The 23339-nt window shown below is 41.0% G+C and overlaps 2 protein-coding genes across 3 annotated transcripts in view; one reads left to right on the forward strand and one right to left on the reverse strand.

Annotated features, from left to right (window-relative positions):
- The first annotated feature begins 290 nt into the window (after positions 1-290).
- ALDH5A1 (aldehyde dehydrogenase 5 family member A1) lies at positions 291-12642 on the forward strand. 2 transcript variants are annotated; one of them, XM_067290912.1, is made up of 10 exons: positions 291-603; positions 994-1077; positions 2922-3092; positions 3378-3494; positions 3965-4108; positions 4996-5139; positions 6698-6856; positions 8659-8828; positions 9608-9666; positions 10264-12642. In XM_067290912.1, the coding sequence occupies exons 1-10, from the start codon at positions 310-312 to the stop codon at positions 10473-10475; spliced, it is 1554 nt and encodes a 517-aa protein (XP_067147013.1). In that variant the 5' UTR covers positions 291-309; the 3' UTR covers positions 10476-12642. The 2 variants fall into 2 exon arrangements, with proteins under 2 accessions (XP_067147013.1, XP_067147014.1); XM_067290913.1 differs by having other exon boundaries at positions 292-603; positions 9854-10403.
- A 2171-nt stretch (positions 12643-14813) lies between these two features.
- Positions 14814-23339, reverse strand: part of KIAA0319 (KIAA0319 ortholog) — a 38923-nt gene continuing 30397 nt past the window's right edge. The window contains exons 17-19 of the mRNA XM_013941137.2: positions 23152-23242; positions 20898-20989; positions 14814-20006 (exon numbers count right to left, since the gene is read on the reverse strand). Coding sequence (XP_013796591.1) covers positions 19828-20006; positions 20898-20989; positions 23152-23242 — 362 coding nt within the window. The 3' untranslated portion in view covers positions 14814-19827. The remainder of the gene's footprint in view (positions 20007-20897; positions 20990-23151; positions 23243-23339) is intronic.

Below are 23339 nucleotides of genomic sequence, written 5' to 3' on the forward strand. Positions count from 1 at the left end.
AACTGCCAGAGCAGCATCAGTAGAAACACGCTAGCTGCCAAGCTGAAAACAACGCAAATTTGTAGGCTTCGGCACTCGGGAACAACAGCGCTGTGCAGCTCTTACACACACACGTTTAGGTCTGACGATCCAGACTGAAAAGAAAAAAAAAAACAAGCAATTTAGACGCCAAGGCAATCCGCGCTGCCGCCACCTGCCAGAAGAGCGCGGCGCAGCAGAGGCCCCGGCGCGGGGCGGCGCCTCCGGGGCGGCGCCTCCGGGGCGGCGCAGGCAGGCCGAGGCCCCGCCGCCTCCCGCCGCAGCGCGGCCATGGCGAGCGTGTTTCTCTGGCGGGCCGCCGCCCGCCGCCTCCTCCTCTCGCTCCTGCCGCCCCCGGGGCGGGCGGCGGCGCGGGGCGCCGGCTCGGCGCTGCCCGCCGCCCTGCTGCGCCGCGGCGGCCTGGTGGGCGGCCGCTGGGTGGAGGCGGCCGCCGCCTTCCCCGTGCGGGACCCGGCCAGCGGCGCCGAGCTGGGGCAAGTGGCCGACTGCGGCGTGGCCGAGGCGCGGGCGGCCGTGCGGGCCGCTCACGGAGCCGGCGCCGCCTGGAGCCGCCTCCCCGCCAAGGTGAGAGGCCGAGGAAGATGGCGGCCGGCGGGCCCTGGCGGCGCGGCGCCGTTGGGGCGGGCGCGGGGAGAGGAGGGGGGAGAGAGAGGAGGGGGGGAGCCTGCCGCGTGGGGCGGCTGCGGCCCCGGTGCCCAGCTGCTCGGAGAAGCCCCCGGGAGCCAGCGCCGGGGTGGGGAGGCGCTGGCTGCGCTCTGGCGGCCCCGAGGGCTGCGAGGGGCTAGCGGCGCGCTTCGGCGGGGCAGGGGCTGGGTGGGGGCTGCCAGCCCTCCGCGGGGGACACCCGGCCCCTCTCCGGCGAAGCCCAGGCGCGTGGTGGGTGCGCGGCGCTAGTTCAGCCTAACGTGGGCCTGGCTCCTCTTCAGACACAAGGGCACCTGTCTCTCTTTGCAGGAGAGGAGCGCGCTGCTCCGCAAATGGTACGACTTAATGATTGAGAACAAAGATGACCTGGCTAAGATAATCACAGCGGAGAATGTGAGTATAACAGGTAAAAAACACGCAGACCTCGGGGCCGCTTTGGCTCCCTTCTTTGCCGGAGGAGCAGTGGAGTGCAGAGTGCTCCCCAGCCACGCGTCTGGTTTCTGTGCGCTGTAATTGGGGCCTGCAGGGAAGGGCATCTGCCCAGTTGCCTTTCACAACTGTGAGCCCATAACTAAGCTTTGACTCTATTTATATTGCAATGCAGCAGCAGTAGTAAATGTTTTTGGAAGAAATACCTGCCCCTGCAATTCTGGTGTTGATCAGTGAAGTAATTCTGATCATCGTGTTAAGTGAAAAAATATTTCTAAACCTTTCTAAAGCCAGCAAGGTACCCAGGTAACCCAGACATTTAATTAGTATCTCTTAGCTCCAGATCCGTGAAAATTGGTAGTTCACAATGGTAACATTTATTTTTTAGAAACATAATGCACTAACATTAAAATAAAACTGAAAACTATCAAAATACTTAGCATGCATTTCACCAGTTAGACACTTTATTTTTTTAATAAAATTATTTACTTAAAAAAAGTTGAGTTTTAGTGCATGCATTGCACATTCACTTCTGCCTACTAGGTCAATCCGTAATGTTTCAAACATCACTATTTCTTACATATGTAGAGTCCATTCTTTTGATGACAATAGGACCTAGAAACCCAGCTGAAATCAGACCCCCATTGTGCTTTGTGATGTACAGAAGTGTATGTAAGCCTAAACTGTGGTCTTAATGGCATAAATGTTTGTGTTTTTTCAGAGTTTCATTGACTTGGAAAAGATTACAGAAAAATTATATGTGTATACAAGGGGAAACTGATGCAAGTACTGTGTTTGTCCTTAAGTATGTGAAATAAAGATTGGAATAACAGATTTTTCTTTTTTGTATTGCTTGAGTTTAATGGTTAGACTTTGGTAATTTATGCCTAATCATGCTTAGCAAAGCAAAGTTACTAATCAGAGAGCTAGAAAGGATCAGCACATATATCCAGATATGCAATAAAGATCACGAAAAAGCACAAACTTTGATGGGGATCATGGATTACCTTTCTTGAAGGCTCCTTCTTACTGCAGTTTACCTATTCCAATCTTCTAAGGAAAAAGAAGCCGTCTGACAAGTTATCATTGCTGTAATTATGATGATTTTTGTCATAGATGTTCCTTTAAACTCCTACCCTGACAAACAGAATCTGTAGTCTGGCCTCAGTGGTCTCTCTAAAACTCCTAATGTTTATGTCTAATGGGTTATGTCTACACCAGTGTTTTTGTTTGGATCAGAGTGCACTATTAAAGCAAGTATCCCAGTTGCGCTCACTTAGCTCACTTTGGTTTGCATCACAGAGCAGTCTGGGAATTCACAGACTGGGCTCCTTTTGGTTGAAGCTGTACTGGAAGATACTACAGGAACTCCTCTGTTGTTGACTTCTACCTGCTACTGGTCATCCAGTCCACTGGACCAGACCTGGAGCTAGCCCAAAGAAATACTTCCCCCCAAAAATATCCCTAACATAAGGGCATATTTTGCCCAGTTTTCTGCCTTCTTCAAAATGGGGTTTTTGAACCAGCTAACTGCAGAGTTTGTAAATAAACGCATTCCACATTTGTTATTTAGGTCCCTGTCTAGTGCAGGTATAAATCCGGACACAGCAGACAGATTGACTGTACAATGACCATATATTGAAACTGTGCAACTATTGCTTGTGAAATCATATAATCCTGGAAATTGCAGCATACATGATACGGGATTATAAAGCACTCTAGAACAAAAACTCTGAAGTGACTTAAACTTGTTTTTGTTGCTTCAGTCTGCCAACTTAAAGTGTGTCTTCAATCTGATTTAATCAAAGGGAAAACCTCTGAAAGAATCACAGGGTGAAGTCCTGTATTCTGCCTCGTTTCTGGAATGGTTTGCAGAAGAAGCTCGCCGAGTTTATGGTGATGTCATTCCAGCATCTGCAACAGACAGGAGAATCCTGGTGCTGAAACAGCCAGTAGGAGTGTCAGCTATTATAACGCCGGTAAGCATAGCTGAATTTTAAAATCACATGAAGGTTTTCAGCTCAACACACAGCACTGGGCCTCATGGCTCACCCTGCCACAGGAAACACCCACGGAAAGTTTCATTTCTGTCTTGTACTCGCTTCTTCCTGTGTTGGCAGTACTTCCTTGTAGCGTTCACTTAGGACAAAGCACGTCACGCAGGTCTGTTTAGATTATCATGTAACTGAAGAAAGTGTCAGCTATTTGTGTGGAAACAGAGGCAACATTTTCCCAAGTTTGATTGTACCTTTCTCTCATCCTAGTGGAATTTCCCCAGTGCTATGATTACCCGGAAGGTTGGTGCAGCTCTGGCAGCTGGCTGTACGGTAGTAGTGAAACCTGCAGAGGACACACCTTTATCAGCATTAGCTCTTGGAGAGGTGAGCTTTTATACTAAGCTTTACATTAGCAGTGAACTGAAGCTGAAAGTAGGAATCCACAAATGGGAAGTCAGGTGGGCTTTGAAGATAGCTGTAGCCAAGCTTGTACATGAAGAAAGGACAAGTTGGCTCAGTTGATCCAGAGGTTTTAGTTTATTACTAATCCTTGAGAGTTGCCTTGAATATGGTCAAAAGCCTCAAAATGGATCTAACCATTTAACTGCACGCGAAACATCTTTATGTCTTTTCTTTGCTTACTTTGAATCACAGCCACCTTAAACAGGAGTGAAGCCACTCTTTGACACTGTGTCATCTGTTACTAGTTGTGCTACACAGCTTGAGTTTCAGCTGACTTACAGACTGGTTTCTTCAAAGCACTAAACAAACATTACCCATTCTTCCATTACCTGTTACATGCTCTTCTTACAAAATTTACTGATAATGCAAATTCTTTGTTTCTCTCATTGCAGCTTGCAAACCAGGCTGGAATTCCAGCAGGAGTGTATAATGTTGTTCCTTGTTCCAGACAACAGACACCAGCTGTAGGGGAAGTTCTGTGCACTGATCCTTTGGTAGCCAAAATATCTTTTACGGGCTCCACTGCGACAGGAAAGGTACATAAATGCACAGAATATCCTTGAAGATTGTTACTGTGATTATACTGGAAAGGTAGAGGGAAAGTGTATTTACATATAGAGCCTTCTTCCTCTTTTCTGGCTGCAGTACACAGTTTGTCCAAATAAGTGTGTATTTCTTGAGATACTGTCTATTTACTTTAGTGTCAGTACTTCGTAGAAGGATGTCTGTGTGCTGCTGGGTAATTGCCTTTTATCAAATTGTAACCTGATCAGTGCTGTGCAAGATGCTCGTGTTCCATATTACATGGTGAGAGCATACTAATAGGAATACTGAAATTGAATTTCAAATGTACTGTTTGGGAACAGCTTCTGTAATTGAGAGAAAGTGTTAGAGAAGTGAGGCCCTTGCTTTGATTGTCTCCTATCAGCCTTAGTCCATAAGCCATCCTTTTCTTCAGCGTCCCTAATGAAATCAGTAATACTGCAGAGTGTGGCTAGAGGTGGTGGAATCCTATGGGATGGCCATAGGAGGAATGAAGAACGAGTCTGATATCAAGGCAAATTTTAGCCCCACATTCTGTCAGATCTTGGGAAAATTTCACAAAATTATTTTATTATCAAAAAAGAAATGAACAAACAAATGTGAGTGACAATATCAGTGGGTAGAAGCCTGATCTGAACTGGAGTTGATGAAAATCCTTTTCTTAACCTTTTCTTGGCCTAGTTTCATCCCAAGATTTTAATGAAGGAAATTATTCCCTGTATTTGTAATGGGAGAGAACATATGGTCTAGCATTATAGAGAAGACACAGATTAATTCGCCACAAGAGTTGGTTTTTCACTGCCTTCCATCTGTAAGTTCTGTGGTTCCATCGTTTACATCTGGGAGAGGTACAGATTTCTGTCTCCTCTGTTACCTACAGATACTGCTGAAACATGCAGCTGGCACTGTGAAGCGAGTTTCCATGGAGCTTGGAGGGCATGCTCCTTTTATAGTGTTTGATAGTGCCAATGTGGACCGTGCTGTTGCAGGAGCCCTTGCTTCTAAATATAGAAACTCAGGGCAGGTAAGAGTAACTTTTTTTCCCATGCATTTGGAGAGTGAAAAGCTGTACATAGAGTTTAAGCTTTAAATAAGCTATTTTTTAAAAAAAGGAAAGCATAAACACTTCATTGTGAAGGGAAGGGTGCTGGACTCGTATCTCTGCACTTAAGCTAGTTATCAAACAGCAAGTCTGAATAACAACATTGTAAAATCCCATATACTTTTACAATGTGTATGGCACTCAGTTATTAACACTAGCAATGAGAAGGAAAATGTTCACTAGGATCCTTCCCGTGAGTGTGAGAAGGGATGGGGCATGGATTACTTAATGAGCATTGAATTCATTTGTTGGAGAGCTAGAGCTGGGAAAAGGCATTATCTTGCTTCAGTTCTCAGGATTTAGCAGTTTCTTAAAATAGCAACTTCCAGTTTCATGATAAATGTTCCTATCTGTGAGACTTTATGCCTGATCCCAGTCATTCTTCTGCTCTGAAAGCACTCAGCAGAGTTAAGGTGATTGAAATGCCTGGAGACACACCTACCTAGATTTTCCACAGCAAAGAGTTTTAAAAAAGTAGTCAAGCTTCAAGTGTATTTTGCCTCAAATGTATTTTACTTAAAAAAAAATTTTAAGAGCACAACTTTTCAGAACAGTCAGCTGTGCGGGGCTGTATGAAGACTGTTCCAGCCTTAGGAGAATTACATCCAGGAGATGTGAACATTAAGTTGAAGAAGAACTCCAACTTTGGGGAAAAAGGAAGTTTTGGGGGGGACTGGAAGGTCATTTGGTTGGGAAAATATTTTCTAGCAGTGCTTGAATAACACAAAAAGAAAACATAAGACTAGTCTTAGAAAGAAAGAAGGGAAACAAAGTAGTGAGACTGGAAAGTGGGCAAGGACTGCTGGGTGGTCAGATACATATTGGACACCATCTAACATACAAGGCACTTCTTGTGCAGGATGTTGCATGGAAGAATAAGGAGCTCTAGAATGTCACAGGTAATGTAGTTGGATAGAAGAGGAAATGTTACTTTTGAGAGATTGTGGTAAGATAGGATGTGGTCAGAGCAAATGGGTAGCACAGATGAGTATGTTAGTAGGTCACTGAAAACACTTACAAACAAATTCCAGGAAGAAAGAAAAGTCAAACTCAATTAATGAAGCAGTTAGAAAAAAAGACCCTCCACCACCCCTTTCAATGTGACTTGTAGTTCTGTTGGTCAGTCCAGTATTCTGTGCTTTCTAATTAGAGGATACTTTTTACTTCTTTTGGACCATCATTGATTCATATATGAGAGTCCACAGAGCTCATAAAACCTTTTCCCAGCATGAGCAACTTCTATTAGCAGTATGCGATATTTCACACACATACTGACAGCTTGTTGAAGTTGGATTTCTGAAGTGAGTGGAGTGATGAAAGAAGTAGCAAAACTTGTTAACAGCTTAGGTTGATGGAGAAGAGGCAGAGGACAGATCACTGTAGTAATACATACTGTGTCATGAAAGCCAGAATTAATTCATGAATATATGAAATACAATATAAATTACTATTTGTTTTACATTTTCATGTTTGTTTTCAGACCTGTGTTTGCACAAACCGTTTCCTGGTGCAAAAGGGGATCCATGACAAATTTGTGGAGAAGTTTGCTAAAGCCATAGAGAGCAAGCTACATGTTGGAAATGGATTTGATGCAAAAACTACCCAGGGGCCATTGATTAATGAAAAAGCAGTGGAGAAGGTACAAATAAAAGATTTCATTTTTGACAACTTAATTTCCTTTTCATGATCCATAGAGTAACTCTGGATTTATATTTAGCTTTTTCACACTTGTTTTGTTAGAATGTACTTAGTGTGGCTGGTTTTCTGGAAGCGTGTCCTCTCCTCCAAGCCCATATGTATATATACTGGAACAGATGTGGCACTTAAAGTATCATTCCCCCACACGCATTAGGGAGAAAGAGATGGTTCTGCCGGGAGAAATTGATTCTTCCTAATTATTTCTTGGCTGTTCTAAAGAGGACTATTTACTGAAACTGGATGCACTCAGAGTTGTGTTGTGATTCTGCAATCCAGAGGTACTGTGAATGAGAACTTATTTTGAAGAAAAGTGCACCTGGTTGGCAAAAGCTAAGCAGAATAATGCATTGAGGTTAGAAATACCAGAGCTCTAGATGTTGGAATCACTTGAAACCTATGCATGGTTTGGGTCTTCTGTTTTGGATGACTTGTGACTCCAGGAAACCGATTTTTTTTGGAATTGCAGTAAGTCACATCACAGAATCACAGAATGGTTGAGGTTGGAAGTGACCTCTGGAGATCATCTAGTCCAACCTCCCTGCTCAACAGGTCACCTAGAGCACGTTGCACAGGATTGTGTCCAGGCAGGTTTTGAATATCTCCAGAGAAGGAGACTCCACAACCTCTCTGGGCAACCTGTTCCAGTGCTCTGTCACCCTCACAGTGAAGAAGTTTTTCCTCATATTCAGATGGAACTGTCTGTGTTTCAGTTTGTGCCTGTTGCCTCGCATCCTGTCGCTGGGCACCACTGAAAAGAGTCTGGCTCCATCCTCTTGACACCCTCCCTTAAGATACTTGTACATGTTAATAAGATCTCCTCTCAGCCTTCTCAGCCACATTTTCTGTAATATTTCCTTTCACCCTTCCTAAGGTTAAAGATGATTAAATTATGTGGTTCATACTTTCTAATATGTTATGGCTTGGTTATATGCAGGCTTGGTTTCACTCCCATTCTACATGAATGCTGTCAGATTCCTTCAGTTTATAAAATATTGGAATATGTAAATATTTAGGGTTATTTGGGAAACGAGTGATTCAATATTTTGATTTCTTTCAAGTATAGGGATGTAAGAAAATGCCTTCCCTTTGTGCATCAAAAAAGTATAGCGTGTGTATGTGTGTGTCATAAACACCTACATACACACACATAAAAACTGTATATAGTCACTTAAGTGCTTTTCAGTTATTTCAAAGAATAGAATTCTAGGTAGAGATTACTACGTTAGTTTTTTCATTACTTGCTTGTCTTTGGATGAACTGTAGATACAGAGGTTCTCAGGGCCATTGACTTTGCGTGCTGTCTGTCCTTGTTAGAGCATGCGTGGAAAATGTTCTCGCCAGTGCTACCCTGAAGGTTTACTTCCATTGTCCATTTCTCTTTAAATGACAGTCACATACCTCTGTTTTCACAGTACTTGATCATGGATGTCAGGCGTACTTCTCAGTCCTGCAGAGACTTTTTTTTACATATTAGATATACTCCTTTCATTGCAGTAGAAAAGTTGCATCTTTTATCTCTGTGGGACTGGGGCCGTACTCATAACTCATTCCTCTGAAATGATGTCTGAGTGAGAGAAATTAAAATTCAAGAGAAATTTTAAACAACATTGCAAATGGTCTTCTACAAAGTCTTCTCTTGAAAATTTTCTATTTAATACTGGGGAGTAGTGTTTCTTCAGCGTAAAATATACTGCTGTAAGTTCTTAAAAATTAGCTTTGAGATTTTTATTTTGCATACCTCAGGTAGAGAGACACATTAGTGATGCAGTTTCTCAAGGAGCATCCATTGTGACTGGAGGAAAACGACACAGCTTGGGGAAGAACTTCTTTGAGCCAACATTACTTAGTAATGTTACAACAAAAATGCTTTGCACCCAAGAGGAGACATTTGGTCCTTTAGCACCAGTTATCAAGTAAGATTATTCATTTTCCAGATTAAAAATAGCAATAGAAGATCAGTCAAAGATTATTTTATGTAAATAATATTTTAATAAGTATTAGCTGAAAGATACTTTTATAAGATCACATGGCTCTTGTAGTAGGAATGGGGTACACACATGAAAACTTACCTTGAATATCTGGTTAGTTTGTTTCTCTCTCTTGACCTAATTTTAGTATCATTGCAGCTTTTCGAAAATGATTCTTTTAAACTGCGTCAGCAGTTAAGCAAGGGACGATAGCAGCAAAATCCCCATCAATTTCATGCTTTGTGGAATGAAGTGGGAGGCAGGACTTGGTAATTTGTCATATGACTTGTTAGTCCTAAGTTTTTCTGATCAAGGATGACTTAACTTTCTAGCTTTCTTTTCCTCAAAACAATCCCCACCTCCATCCACAGTGATTGAATGTGATGGGTTGCAACTGGAGGAACACGTTATCTTCTCTCATAGTTGAGAGTGTTTGTGCAGGCGGGGAAATTGGTGGGCTAACCTGTGACAGGTAAATATTTTACTAACTTACAGTGTCTAGTGAGGATGAAGACAATGCTGACTACCTAACTGCAGTTTAAATTAAGGGAAGTGGTAGAAGATCCATTGCTCCAAAACCAAAATTAAATCAGATGTTGAAAATACACTTTTGGGAAAAAATGCTCATTTTTTTATTTCTGATAAGGCCACATCTCAGCAGTAAGTCAGCAAGATGGCATTTGAACTGTAAACCTCATTTGTAATTTTTTTCGGTATATTGACAGGTTTGAGACTGAGGAAGAAGCTATTGCTATAGCGAATGCAGCCAATGTGGGTTTAGCAGGTATGCCTCTCAGACAGATGAATATATTTCTGTGGTTTTATGAACTTTAATGCTTCAGTTAGTTAAGGGGATGAGAATTTTTAATGAAATGACAGACACAATGTCAATAAGTATCTTTTCCACAGCCTTCTGCAATTGGTCCTTCTGACTTTATTTTAACTCCTGTATCTCTGTGTCTGCATGACAGGATATTTCTACTCTCAAGATCCAGCTCAGATCTGGAGAGTTGCAGAGCAGCTGGAAGTTGGAATGGTTGGCATCAATGAAGGCATAATCTCCTCAGTGGAGGGTCCTTTTGGTGGAGTAAAACAGTCTGGCTTAGGACGAGAGGGTTCAAAATATGGCATCGACGAATACCTAGAAATAAAATATGTCTGCTTTGGAGGCTTATAAAATTTTTCAAAAAGCACAATCCCCAAAAGCTTGGAAAATAGTGCTGTAGTTTAAATAAGCTTGTAGAGCCAGGAATATGTATGAATGCAGCTTTTACCCTCTGTAAAAATAAGTAATCCTGTGTGTGAATATGTGTAGAGATGTTTACTATATTCTCTGCTGCCATATATTTTTATATTTTTACATTTATACATTGTTTTTCAGTAATACGATCACCATGTCTGTTATGTCATGTAAGGAGCAGGGAAGAATACACATCTATTATTTTTGGATTACCCCTGTGTAAGCGGAAAGGACGTGGAGACTTGTGCATAATGAAAATAGATCATCGTAAGTCATGTAAAGAAGGAAATAGACCACCTTTTTCTGCTCTAATGTTTGAGTGTGTAGGATGTGGGAAGTGTTGGGGAGGGTAGTCTCCCTTTATGCAAATAATGACATTTTCTAATGTAGTTATAGAACCTTTTTTTTAGAAGCAGTGTTTTTGGTTTTGTTTTGTTAATTCGTGGGAGAACCTGATGCTCATGAAAGGTGGGGAATTGCTTTTAGCTACAGCTAGACATCCTTGCAGGCAACCACATATCTCTGTCAGTGCATGTTAATGCTAACTGCAGAGGTGTTCAGCTTTGGGCTTCTCCTTAAAGAGCTCTAACAGCTTGGAAGTTTGGGATGAAATAGGGCCTCGGTTGGTATGTACATGAGCCCCAGCAGTCCCAGGAGAATGGCAGTGCAGTACAGAGAGGAGGAGGAGGACGGGATGCTTATTTGCAGGAATAACTTGCAGAACTGCAAGGGGGCATAAGGGCTGTTATGATAAGTCCCAAGTGGTGACATAATGATATACATAAATTCCCATCTGTGAAGTGAATATGACTGTTCTTGGGTAGAAGGAAAGTCATTGACATAAATGTTGCTCCAGGTCTGAAAAATGTTACTCTCCACTTCCAAAGAACATAAGCAGATGGTTCGGTTTCTCTGAGCTTTGTGCCTTGAATTGGGTTCATTGTCATACAGGCAAATGTCCATTAGGGAGGAAGGTTTAAAAACCCTTAAACTTGGCTACTTTGTGGGCTAATCAAGATTTAAATAAATGTGATTAGAGGTGAGATTTTTACACATCACCTCATTATTTTAACTATCATCTTTAAAAGAGGATGTAAAGTTTCCTTAATGTGAAATAAACACATAATATATATAAATAATAAATGTGTTTAAACATTAATTCAATAGAAGTAAAAAGAAGCACTTTTTTTTAAAAAGTGCAATGTTAATTTGGTAAATAAACCAGCGTTGCAGGGGTAAAGGGGAAGATATTTTATTTCCTGTGTTGGTTAACTTCTATTTGGTGAGACTTTACCAATTAATTATTAAAAATAAATAAAAGAAGGCAGGAGAGTCTATATGCTAATGAATGTACCCTATGAAATAGGCTACTATAAGACAGGCAAAAAAAAGTAGTTAGGCAAAAAGGTACCACATAAATAAGACATAACTTGGCAGGGGGCAGGAAACAAGCCAGACCAGAGTTTCACAGGGTTTTTTAAAGCGCACATAAGGTAGCATTGACTGCTACTCATTGTTTCTAAATATTTTTTCTAGTTATGTTTGTGCAGCACTTGCAACCTTCTTTGTCAGTAAAATGTCTGTGTGTATCATGCCAGCTGAAGGGCAGGTAAAGGTCACTTACTGTCTTTCCAGAAATTCTTAATGCCCTACAACTGTGGCTTTAAGATAGTGAGGACTTAATACTGTTATCAGCTGCAGCACATGTGCTTGTTGTCAGGAACAAAAAAAGATAGCCTATTTCTATACTAGCTACAAGAAATTTTCTTCTAGCCAACTTATAAACTCACAGAACTGAGCACAAAGGCTGCCTGATTTGGGGAATATGATGCCATGTGGCAGCTTTAGCTGCTAATACATGTTTATTTCTTACTGGAGAGAATGAGTAGACCAAAAAAAAGTTGTAACTTGCTGCCTGGGTACCACAGTGCAGTGATGCAGGCACTTGTGTAGACTGATGGAATATCTACAACTTAAATTGCAGACTTTAATATTAAGTTACCTCATTAACTGCTGTATGACAGTACAGTCTTTAACGTAGGTGTACGTCTCGGGACAGTGCAGTCAGAGGATAAGTTCTTTAACCTGCCTCTTTATTTGTTGCAAAACTATTGATCTCGTGCATTTAACAGTGCTATTCTCAGAAGAGACACCAAGATTTTAAAATCAGTGAGTAAATGCTTACCTTTCTCCAGCACAAAATACCTTTAACTACACCTGATAACAAGCACAAACCATAATTAATAACTTATGTAATAAACTTTAAAAATATCTTTGTCTAGATTGGATTATGGTTGGATTCTGGCATAGTTTCCTTGTGTAGATAAAGTCTACATCAGTAAGCACAGAATAATCTTAAGTTGTATTCATAGCAAAAGCTGTGATTCTTCAACAAAGGATATACTTGAATTCTTAAACTTCATTTATGTTAAGGTTATATTTGTGATAGTTCAGCAATTTCTGGATACTAAAACTGTGATTGAGAAATGTGTCAGTTAATAAATAACTTCTGTGAAAGCACTGGATTCTGTTGTTTATTACCTTATTTAATATTGAATTGATAAACTGACAGCAGCCACATTAAATTCAGTCCATTGGATTTGCAGAAAATTCTTTCATCAGCCACCTTAAGCACTAAAAAAAAGACAGTCTTCTGCACACAGGCATTCTTTAGGTGTAAGATTTTGGTTATCCCTACTACAGTCCCTTTGTTCTAAATCAAATAAATGATCAGTCTGCTTTCACATACTAGTATGATATCAGTCATTTCATATGCCAGTCTTCTATGTTGAATCAAACAACTTACCACAAGGGAAAGGCTTTGTGGACCACAGAGTACCTTGCCCTGCTTTCAGGAAATGGGCACCTGTGTAATTGTCTACCTAATTAAGATTTAAAATAGGTTTTGTTTTTATTTCCATCTAGTTAAGACAGTTTTGAACTCTTAGAAATCCTCTTCTAATTTCTAACCCAACTTATTCGTGGTCAATGTCCATCTCATTTTCTTACATCATCCTCTAAACAGCTGTCATTTGATCCTACTGTACTTGTAGAATTAGTTTGTCCTCTCAGCATAATAAAGAAACTGAGAAATAACTGTTTGCCTGATCTACTAAAGATTAAGGTTAGTGTTTTTAGTTTAAAGAGGCAGACATTCATCGCCAACCATAGTGCAGAGGCTTTTTCGGGAAGTCACTGTAGGTGATACTCGCCCACTGGTATGCTAAGATGGCAAACTTACCTTGAGCGAGTGAGGGAAGCTCTTGGTTGTGGTAACTGATCCTGGAGGGGCGAGGAAAGACACTCAGTGCTGCTAAGAAGTTATTTCAAGTTTGGCAACTATCTAAGCACTTCATTCTGTTTAGGATACCCAGCAGATTGCACTTCATTATCTCTTTTCACCAAGACTGCTCGGTCTAAGGAAAAGTTTAAGCAGGCTAGAGTTCTGCTGCGTATCAGTTTCCTAGACAGACTAGTTTTCTTAAGACACATTATATGCTTTTATGATTTTCACAGAATGCAAAGGGCAGTTTAAATGGTGTACATAGACTACGATAGTTCATACTTTTCTTAAAACTCATCAGGCATATGTTGCTGGGAGTTTGACAATCCTGCAAGTAAAAAGAGTTCTCCAGGATTTGACTTGGCACCAAAGCATCCGTCTCACTACAGCTGGCACCACTGTATGTGTAACTGCTCATGAGGAAGAGCCCTTTGCCCTAGCCCTGCAGCTTATGGAAAGCTTGAAATAGCTTAAGGGAGAAGATGCAAGTTTGGTGTTCAGAAGCTGTGTGTTAAATTTTAGCACTTGTTTGAAGTGTTTTCCTTGTCAGAAGTCTCTACCTAGGGCTTTCCAAGGCATGGGAAGCTACTGTTAGCATTTACCAGATAGTTTATTTGCTTTACTTATGTAGCTACTTAGCACAGCTGCTTAAGTTGTTTAGGAATCACTGCTACTGCACCTTCTGTTGTAAAGGCTTGTATCAACCTACTTAAAAAAAGAGAGCCTGCTGCTATCACCAAAATGTACAATGCAAACATTTTAAGGTGAAAGCCATATGTCCAGATACACTTACATGGCTTTAACACTGTTTTTCCTTACATAAGACCACCTGTATCTCATAGTACCTTTTATTTTCATAATTTAGCATGAACTTCACACACACTCAGGCATGATTTTTTCTTTTCCCGTTCAGAAACTGAAGCAGCATAACCTGTCCTTAATTTACAGTGGTATTTTGGGTTATGTTAAATACCAGCTCCTTTGCTGCAAAACAGTCATCATACTTGCAAATACTCAGGTACTTGATGTGCTATAGAACAAACCACAAACTTATGAAACCACCACACTTGGCTTTCCAAGCATGACAGCTGGTGAATATTTGTGGACAGTCAATTAAATCAAGGAGGGAAAAGCCAGCACATGAAAACTCTTACTGTAAACTGCAGTAAGAATTTGTTTCTGCCCTCTTATCTGGTGTACTGAATTATGTTACTTCAGGATATAAAGAAAAAAAAAAGACTACTTAGGCTTTGTCAATAGGAAGGCAGGAGGGTCAGATATTACACGGCTTTTAGGTTGGAGTATGAACATAAGTTATGCTCTACAACTGTATTTATTATCCTGACCTGAGTGTTGAATCCAATTCAGAATAATACCACATATAAAAGAGTACCTGATAACCTTCTAGAAGGAAAGACAAAACTTTATTAGTAGGGTTACATAAATGTAATAGTTTCAGTTCAGAAATGGTTCTAGTTACAATACATTATCATTTGCAATAAATAACATTTTCTAGAAACAGATTCCTTTATAAATTCTGCAATAGCTCACCCATCCACCCACAGGGAGAAGTGCTTCCATACAGAGGCAAACTACATATGTGGCTCATCTGCACTTGATTCGTTGCTTGTGTAAAACAGAAAATGCTTTTTTCCTTTTTTTTGGTTTTTTTTTTTCCTTTCTATTTCTAACCTTTAAGATTCACTTCCCTGCCATAGGGAGTTCAGGACCCAAAAGGCATGTTAAAGGGGTTCTCCTTTGCTGCAGAGCTATGGGACTAGTATTCTAGTTAGGGATCAATGATAAGCAGTACCTGATACTAAGAAACTCCAATCCACCATCCAGCCCACTTCCCTTCAAAATAAATTTTTACCTCCCTCAAACCTCACATAAACGGCTCAGAAGTTTAAAATAGTTGACATTTTATCACCATCACCCCCAAAGCTCAGGTAGCTACAGCCCATTATCAGTATATTGAGAGGCAAAACTAGTTCCGCTTTAGGCTATAAACCAGGCAATAGGAAATTTGCCTAAATGGTGCCCCAAGAACTCAGTTACTTCAAGAGTGTCAGAGCTGTCTAAGGAAAGTTAAAATTCAGCATAGAGAAAATGCACACAGTGTTAAGTCCCCTGCATGTGTGTGCACTTCTGTTTGCCCACAACAGATCAAGGAAGAAAAGGAAAAATTAGCATCATATAAGCAAACGCAGCTGATAGCACAAAACAGATACTTGAAGAGAAGCTGTATCTGATGCACCTAGCAGGAGGCTGCTAGTGCTCCTTTCACCTAACTGGAGGCAGTTGAAAATGTATTCTTATACATGACACAAGCATACTTTTTTACCCCCTCCCCAAATATGCAATCCCCTACAACTAGACCATTCACATTTTACTTGATTTTCTCAGCAATCTACTCAATACAAAAAGTTGAACCAGAGGACAGAGGTTTTGGATTTGGTTCTTAGGCTTGCCTAGGTAAAGTTCATATTCTACTGCTATAGCCTTTTGGTTAAGAAATTAAAAATGACAAGCTGATGACCTAGTCGCAGCAGGGCAATTTTGTACTGCGTATATAAGCAGTGTTGAGTACTGAACCTATTTAAAGCCTTGGGCAGGAATGACAAGAAAGCTTCTCCTAAATATACTCCTTGCTTAAACATGTAAACAAAGGCTGCCTTTTATATAGCTGGCCAATCCCTTCTTGTGCATCAGCATCTATAAATGTAAAACTAAGATGCAAGTGAAAATTCAGTGCTTACACCAAGAATATGAAGCACTGTAAGTATCAGCACACCATTCACCTTGTAAGCGAGACAGTATCTTACCAATGCCAAACTGAATTTAGTGTGCTTTTTCAACAGACTCTTTGAGCCATACATGACACGAACTGCATCTGGTCTCCTCTGCTTTTCAGAAAAGCAAATTCCCATCCCTATTTCACAAAGAAGCTGCCAGCATTCTTACTGTACACAAATGAAAACATAGTACGTAAGTAAAGACAAGGACTGAGAACCTGCTTCAAACCCATCATAACCCAAAACAGAAGTCCAGCAGCAATTCTTAATTCTGCCATTGCACTTGCATTGTAACAGTTAATATTCTTGCCCTTTCATTCTGGATATGACCTGACAGATGCTCCAAGAAAGCAACATTTCTAGAAACAGAAGTTACACTAATTCAAGATACAAGGCTTGCTATATTCAGTCCTAAATTACTGACAAAATCATGCTTGGCCAAGTGACACGAACATCCGATACCACAAATTCACAAAGCCAGAAACTATTTTCAACTTCTGTGCAAGTTTCATATTAATAGCAAGCCTGATATTATGCAAGAGCAACTATTTTAAGATTACCCCCTTCCTGTTTTCTTTTTCCTTCCAAGTAGATGGAAAAAGCAAACCAGCAGAATTAGAAGCAGCTCAAAAATTCAGGCAATATTCAGTATTCAAAACCTTCTAACCAAAATATTGCTAGCCATAAAAGTGTCAAAGTGTCATCTGAGAAAAAACTCAGTAAGCAGTCAACCCCCACTTGCTAAGGCCTTATGCAATAACAAATTGGTCTAATGTTTCTTACTTGCTAGAGTGAGAAACGCATAGGCAAACTATGCAGATATTCTCATGGCACATGAACTTGTCACTGATTGGAAGATCTGAGCCCACAACGTGTGTGTGAGCAGAGATGACACCAGGAATTCTGCAGCATCGAGAACAGGTTTGAGAAAATTGAAGTTTTTTTCTTTACTAGACAATTGCATTCTTCAGTTTGAAAAATGATGTTTGTGGTTTAATTCAAAACCATCTCCTAAGCTTCAACACCAGGCTTTAAAAATGTAAAATAAAACCAACACCGCAAGTGACTGACTTCACAAATCGAAGGATGCTGCTGACTGCACCGATATGTACTAAGACAAGTTTATAGACGAAAGGCACACTGGATACAGTATTCAGCAGAAGCATTAATGGCAGTGTGACTGATAGAGAGCTGTAGTTGATCATATAATTTCTGGTTTTGACCATGCACATTTCCAAGAGTGTAACTCCTGTTAAAACATTTTGAGAATTTATACAAAATAGATTAAGCCCAAAATTTTGATTTAAAAAGAAGAGAAAAAAAAAAAGCCTATTTTGGGTGGGCTTTAACTTTCTTCAAGAATGCTTTCAAAGTGAACCTTGCATTATTGTGCTAATACATCTACGTAGATATTGAAAGTGATCAGAAGTTGACCTGTTACTTTTATTGGTTGAGCTGTAAAAAAAACCAATATACTCAAGGGGGAGAGGGAGATAAAGTAGATTTCTTTCAATAAATATCCTAAAAATATAGAGTTAAAACTTTTCTTCTAAGTAAAATAAATCATACCATCTATATTGCATCTTGCTAGAGGGCATGAGAAAACAAGGAGAACAATTGATTTAGCCCATGTTTAGCTCTTCACAGCCTCTGCCCACCACTATGATTCCTGTAGCCAAACTCAACTCTCCAGTGAAATGCAGCGCTGGGCACAGGATAAACACTCCTCAGTGGGGCATTAATACACTGATGGACAGTTGCTGGCTGCACTTGGGAATCAAAGGCGTGAAATCAGGGTGAACACAAACCACAAGCATGCCACGTTGCTGCAGCTTCTGACTACCGAATCCTTCCAACCTCGTTAGTTCTTCACACGTTTGCCCAACTCCATTAATAAGAGAGAAGCACAAAAGCCACAATGTTCAGCCCAACCACTTTTGTGGCTGCTGTCTGTGAAAGGTAGGGAAAGCACCAAAATTCTCCATCAAACTATTCCCCATGATGGCAGTGGGATATGCCCTGCCTCTCAACCCTTCTGATCTCACCCCACAGTCTCTGCACGGACACTATACTGCTCTAACTTTCTCTATTAATGGGTTCTCCTCTTTTTTTTTTTTTTTTTTTTTTTTTTTTTAAAAACCCTCTGAAATGCTCCCAAAGGACTTTTTTTTCCCCACCAAAACACACCATTCTTCCAGCTCAGCCCACCCCTGCCCAAGACCTGTAACATGTCAGGACGCCCAGAAAAGGCTGGCGTAGTGGCCAGAAAGCACCACAGAAGCAGATGCCCCTAGAGGCAGTGAGGCCTACATATAACCCAGGTCTTTGGTGTGGGATTTCAAGAACAGTACTGGGGACATGGCTTTAGAGCCTAACGACCCAGCCACAGGGAAATTATCCAGATCGTGAGCAAGAACAGCAACATCAGGACTCAAACACTCCTACCCTTCCTAAACGCCTCAAGAGATCTCTTCTGGGCCAACACATCTAACTAGTGAATAACTACAGAGGGAACAAAGCAATCTAATGTTCAAGCTAGTATCTTCCTCACTGCCAGTTCCCATGGTGGGGGAGGCAGGTGTCAAACCTCCTGCTCCACACAGGGTACTTTGCCACAAGCATGTTATTTTGCAAAGGCCTGGCACATTCTACTTTAATTGAGCACTGGAGCTGACAGATTTAAACTCATCTCAGCTGAGCCTCAGTCTTACAAGGTCCTGAGCTCCTTGAAAGTGCTCTCTAAACAAAAGGTTATTTAGGATGCTCAAACCATTGCAGAAAGCACATGACACTGAGTCCTCCCTGCCTCTCTGCTGCAGGTTACTTGCTGGACATGGCAGGGTCCAGAGTGAGCAGAAGCACCTTCATCATTACAGAAGCAACCCAAGGCTGGACCTCCCTGCAGACATTGAACTTGCTCTGCAAGTGCAGGGAACACTGCATCCTACAGGACACAGATGTATCATGTTAGTTCACAGCTGATTAAATGCAACTGCTAAATTGAAAACTTCCTTTAAAAACAGAGACATTCCCATCTGATGAGCACTACCCTAGAACAGGAAGTCACAAGACATACTCAGAGATAAATATAATGCACTAAAAATGCTCCCTCTTTGTGCACCTGCCTTGAAAACAGAATGATGGCGTCTGTAGTCACATATTCCTCTCTATAGATGTAAGGGAAATTATATATATTGGCTTTAGCTGTTTCAGGTCAGCTTCATTATCACATAATCTGCTCCTTTGAGAAAGGGATAGGAGCACAGGACACAATTTATATGTATCTCAAAGTCATTGTTGTTAGTAGAGTAACAGCCCTGGCTAATCTTGTAGCAGCAACGCACTGTTTTAATACAGGAGAAAAGGCCTTCTGAAGTTTAAACAAACATTCAGTACTGAACATGCAAGAAATTAAACGTGCTTTTCCTTGTCCCTATAGTGGTGACAACAGGAGTTAGTTGTCCATCTAATCCTCTCTTTCCCTCCCTCCACTGTGCTACAAATTTACCCTTTCATCTGCAATTAGTTGATATTTTAGGAAGCTTTTGATTTTGGAAAAACAAGGAGGTGGAACAACTTTTTTGGGTGTGTTGGACCAACGTCTCCTGTGCTTTTACCCTCATTCAGTTATCTGTCTTTGGAGCTGTAGCTGAAGGAAACTCCATTTCTGATGGATCCATTCATGAGGGTTTTGGGATTCTCTCTTTCAATCTTTTCTCTGCTGAAGATAGTGTCCTGATCACTGTCAAACTCTGATTCAGAGACCATCAGACTGGAATTGTGTTCTGTACTTCTGTGTTTTATACCTGACAATAAACAAGCAAAACAAGGTTGTTAGAAAGATTTAATTTTATTTACAATTTAAATATCTACTCCTCTCTGTGGCATGCAAAACGTGAAAATATCCTCAGCTGTCCAGCATAGCAGCCTGCATCACTACCACCACCCATATCAAAGACTGGCCTTGTAGGTACCAATACTGTTAGCTGGATACTCTTCAAACCTCACTGCAGGCCCATCAGTTTACGGCTCTGAAATGTGAACGTGTGTATTTAAATCAAGGACAATTAGAGGATCTTAGCACATAGCTAGCCCCCTTCTAATAGCCTGAATCTAGAAATTAATCTGTCCACTCAGCTATCTGATTGAAGTGACTGACAGCAAAAGGTCATGGTTTCTATAGAAGTGTTACTTCTTTCTTTTTAAGACAGCAGTTACTCGGGATGATTTTCTTCCACTGGATTCCAATATTTCCCCTGCTAAACTAGTTGAAACTAAGGTAAATCAACAAATATATAGAGGGTAGTGGCCCAGTCTGCTGATGTTTAAGTGAGCACTTATGGACCAGTGGGAATTGATGTGCACCAATTAAAACAACAGTTCTAAATTTAAGGAAAGGGAGAAGAATCAGGGAGGAGGTGTTTACATGGAGAAAGTCTGTGGGACAATTACGTGTTTTAAAATTAACAAAAAAGCAGTGGCTGAGCCCAGGACCTAAAGCAAGAAAAGTAGATCACCCCCAATCATTTCACCAAGCTATGCTTGCCTCTATCTTCTCCATCCTTGTAGTCCCGCTTCTGGGCTCCTCTACACCACAGGCATCAATTCAAATACACTGTCTGTAAACTTAGTGGATGAGCTCCTGCTTGAAAAATTCACTACCTAAAGTAATCCCAATTGAAACAGATAGCTCTCACCATACTTGGGTCGTAGCTCCATTCTCTCCTGCTCATCTATGTTATCTAGAATGGTGTATTTGGTTTTCTTTCTTATCTTTGTCCTCTTTCTGCTAAAAAGAAAGTTATGACAAGGATATTTAGTTCTCATATACACATATAATGTGTATTCCCTCTCTTTCTTCATACACATAGCTACGTACCCCATGTACAAAGACAAAACCTCATTTTGCTTCCTCACCTCCACTCCAAAAGAGTTGTTCCACTTTATACTTGTTTAAAGTAGTAGCACAATCTGGATCAGAGGATATCTTCCCCCCTCCCCCCCAATATGCAAAGGTGAAGAAAGCAAGCACCATCGGCTTGCTTTCCTAGGCCACAGGACCTCAGTTTGTTCATTTTCAACACACTAATTAGACACAAGCCAGACATTCATTTGGTTCCAGATAAAATTTCTGCAAGAACTGGTTAGACTCAGATTTTTTTTTTTTTAAATAAAGAGATTTTAATGGAACCTGACTGGTTATGTTTACAGGGAAGACCAGTCAAAAATGAAGATTAGTCCCTCATACATATGGGGAGGCAAAGCCCTACTGGTCTGTAAACAAAAAGCCCATCTATTCTTTCCTCATTTAAATACTTCCTCAGCCTTCACTTCTATAATGCTACAAACACCATCATCTCCATGGTCCAGTTTCAGCTGTCTGCAGGAATTACTCGACTGTTCATTTGTAGAGAAAGGAGAAGATCTGGAGCTAGGAGAAGAGACAGAACTGTTGTATTGAATGGAGGGACAGAACAAAGGATTGCAGGGCAGAAAGAAGGACCGTTAACACATGCAACCAAGGGGGCACCTCCCAGAACATGCTGTTACTCCTCAGGCATTTTCCTGGCTCTCCTTTCCAAAGCTCCCCCTCCTCCTTTTTTTTCTTTTCTTTTTTTTTTTTTTTTGGTCGTCATCTTTTTTAGAACATGCTCTTCTCCAGTTCTCCAAGGCAGGGACTGATTCTCTAGCAATGTCTAGAGAAGCACTTCCAGATCCCACAGTTCAGACACAGCTTTTATGTTTGAGAAGCACCTACCACTCAGCTGACACTACAGCAACAGCCAGCCACCTGGCTTCCCTTCTACACTCTTTTGAAAAATAGATTTCATTTGGCAAGTCAATGAGGCATTCAAAACCCCCAAACGCCAGCCAAATCTTGGACTGCCACTTTTTTTTTTTTTGGTAACTTCCACAGGGCAAAGGGCATCTTACCATTCTTCCCTGTGGAGCATTTTCCTCTCTTTTTTTTTTTTTCCTCCCCCCCCTTTTTTTTTTTCTCTTCTTCTTCCCCCCCATGTATCCAGATCCACTGGCCCTTCACACTTTGGCAAAGCCACAGAAGCAGCTGAACCCTACAAACAGTTCCTTTCTCATCAAATCCCACCCCACACTGATGTGGAATACTTTTCCTTTTAAACATTTCTACCAACACCACTGTTCCTTTACTCATAAAAAGGAAAGTACCAGCTCCTGTGCATTTCATACACTATCTTTTACACGCTGTAAAGACACCCTACACAAAGTTAAAAATCCAGGAAGATTTTGATAGCATTTAATTTATGCTGACATCTGAACATACTGCCTCTTTGCTGGGCTTTTTGAGCAGCAGCAAAACACTTGCTCTAGTGACAGAGCTTGCACAGGCTTGTCATTTGAAAGAGGACTGCAAGGAAAGATAACAAGATGGGGGGCAAGGAGGGCAGGGAACAAGACAGACAGTGGCAGGTAAAACTGTCTGGAAGTAAGAAGTTTGTGAGACAGAGATTGTTGGTGTGCTCCTTGCCTGCCAGCCGGATGCAGCTCACGTGTCCACCTTTACTGTCCAAGAAAAGCAACAGGTCAGGGCCAGCTCCCTTCCCATGGCCTAGAAATCTCCTACTTCAGTGACCTTCAGGGCAAACCTCTTTTCTCTTAGCATGGGGGACCTGGAGGACTCAATGGGAGATCATGAAGATCTGCAGGATACACTCAGCATTTTGAAATAAATTATCTAGTAAGATGAAGGATACTTCAGCAGTGGCTTTTACTTTTGAAATGCAAAAGAGCATACAGAGCCACAGACAGATATCACTTTTTTCAACAAAAGTTTATCTATACAAAAATATCTACATAAGGTTCCTCAAGTGTCTGAAAAGAGTCAAGTGTTTCAGTACTAAGGACCGGACTAAAATGTGAAGCTGTGTGCAGTTCTTGCATATACCTCATCAAAAAGAAATGCAAATCATGTACCTTTTGTAGCAGCAGATGCAGAACCAGGCAAGCCCTATTGTGACCACAAACAAAATAAAAGCGGACACAGTCACATAGAGTATGCTCCATTCTGAAAAAGAAACGCAGTGCTTTGTAAAGCAACATCAATACAAACAGTTCTAATGCAGCCGCATTAGAATAACTGATCTGGGGGAAGAGGGAGTGTC

The sequence above is a fragment of the Apteryx mantelli genome, chromosome 2 (assembly GCF_036417845.1).
Source record: "Apteryx mantelli isolate bAptMan1 chromosome 2, bAptMan1.hap1, whole genome shotgun sequence".
NCBI classification, from domain to species: domain Eukaryota; kingdom Metazoa; phylum Chordata; class Aves; order Apterygiformes; family Apterygidae; genus Apteryx; species Apteryx mantelli.

Excerpts from the sequence above, each read along its gene's own strand:
- ALDH5A1 (XM_067290912.1), top strand. The coding sequence starts at position 310 with ATGGCGAGCGTGTTTCTCTGGCGGGCCGCCGCCCGCCGCCTCCTCCTC. Across the intron at positions 604-993 it reads GGAGCCGCCTCCCCGCCAAG|GAGAGGAGCGCGCTGCTCCG; the intron begins GTGAGAGGCCGA and ends CTCTCTTTGCAG. Across the intron at positions 4,109-4,995 it reads GCTCCACTGCGACAGGAAAG|ATACTGCTGAAACATGCAGC; the intron begins GTACATAAATGC and ends TGTTACCTACAG.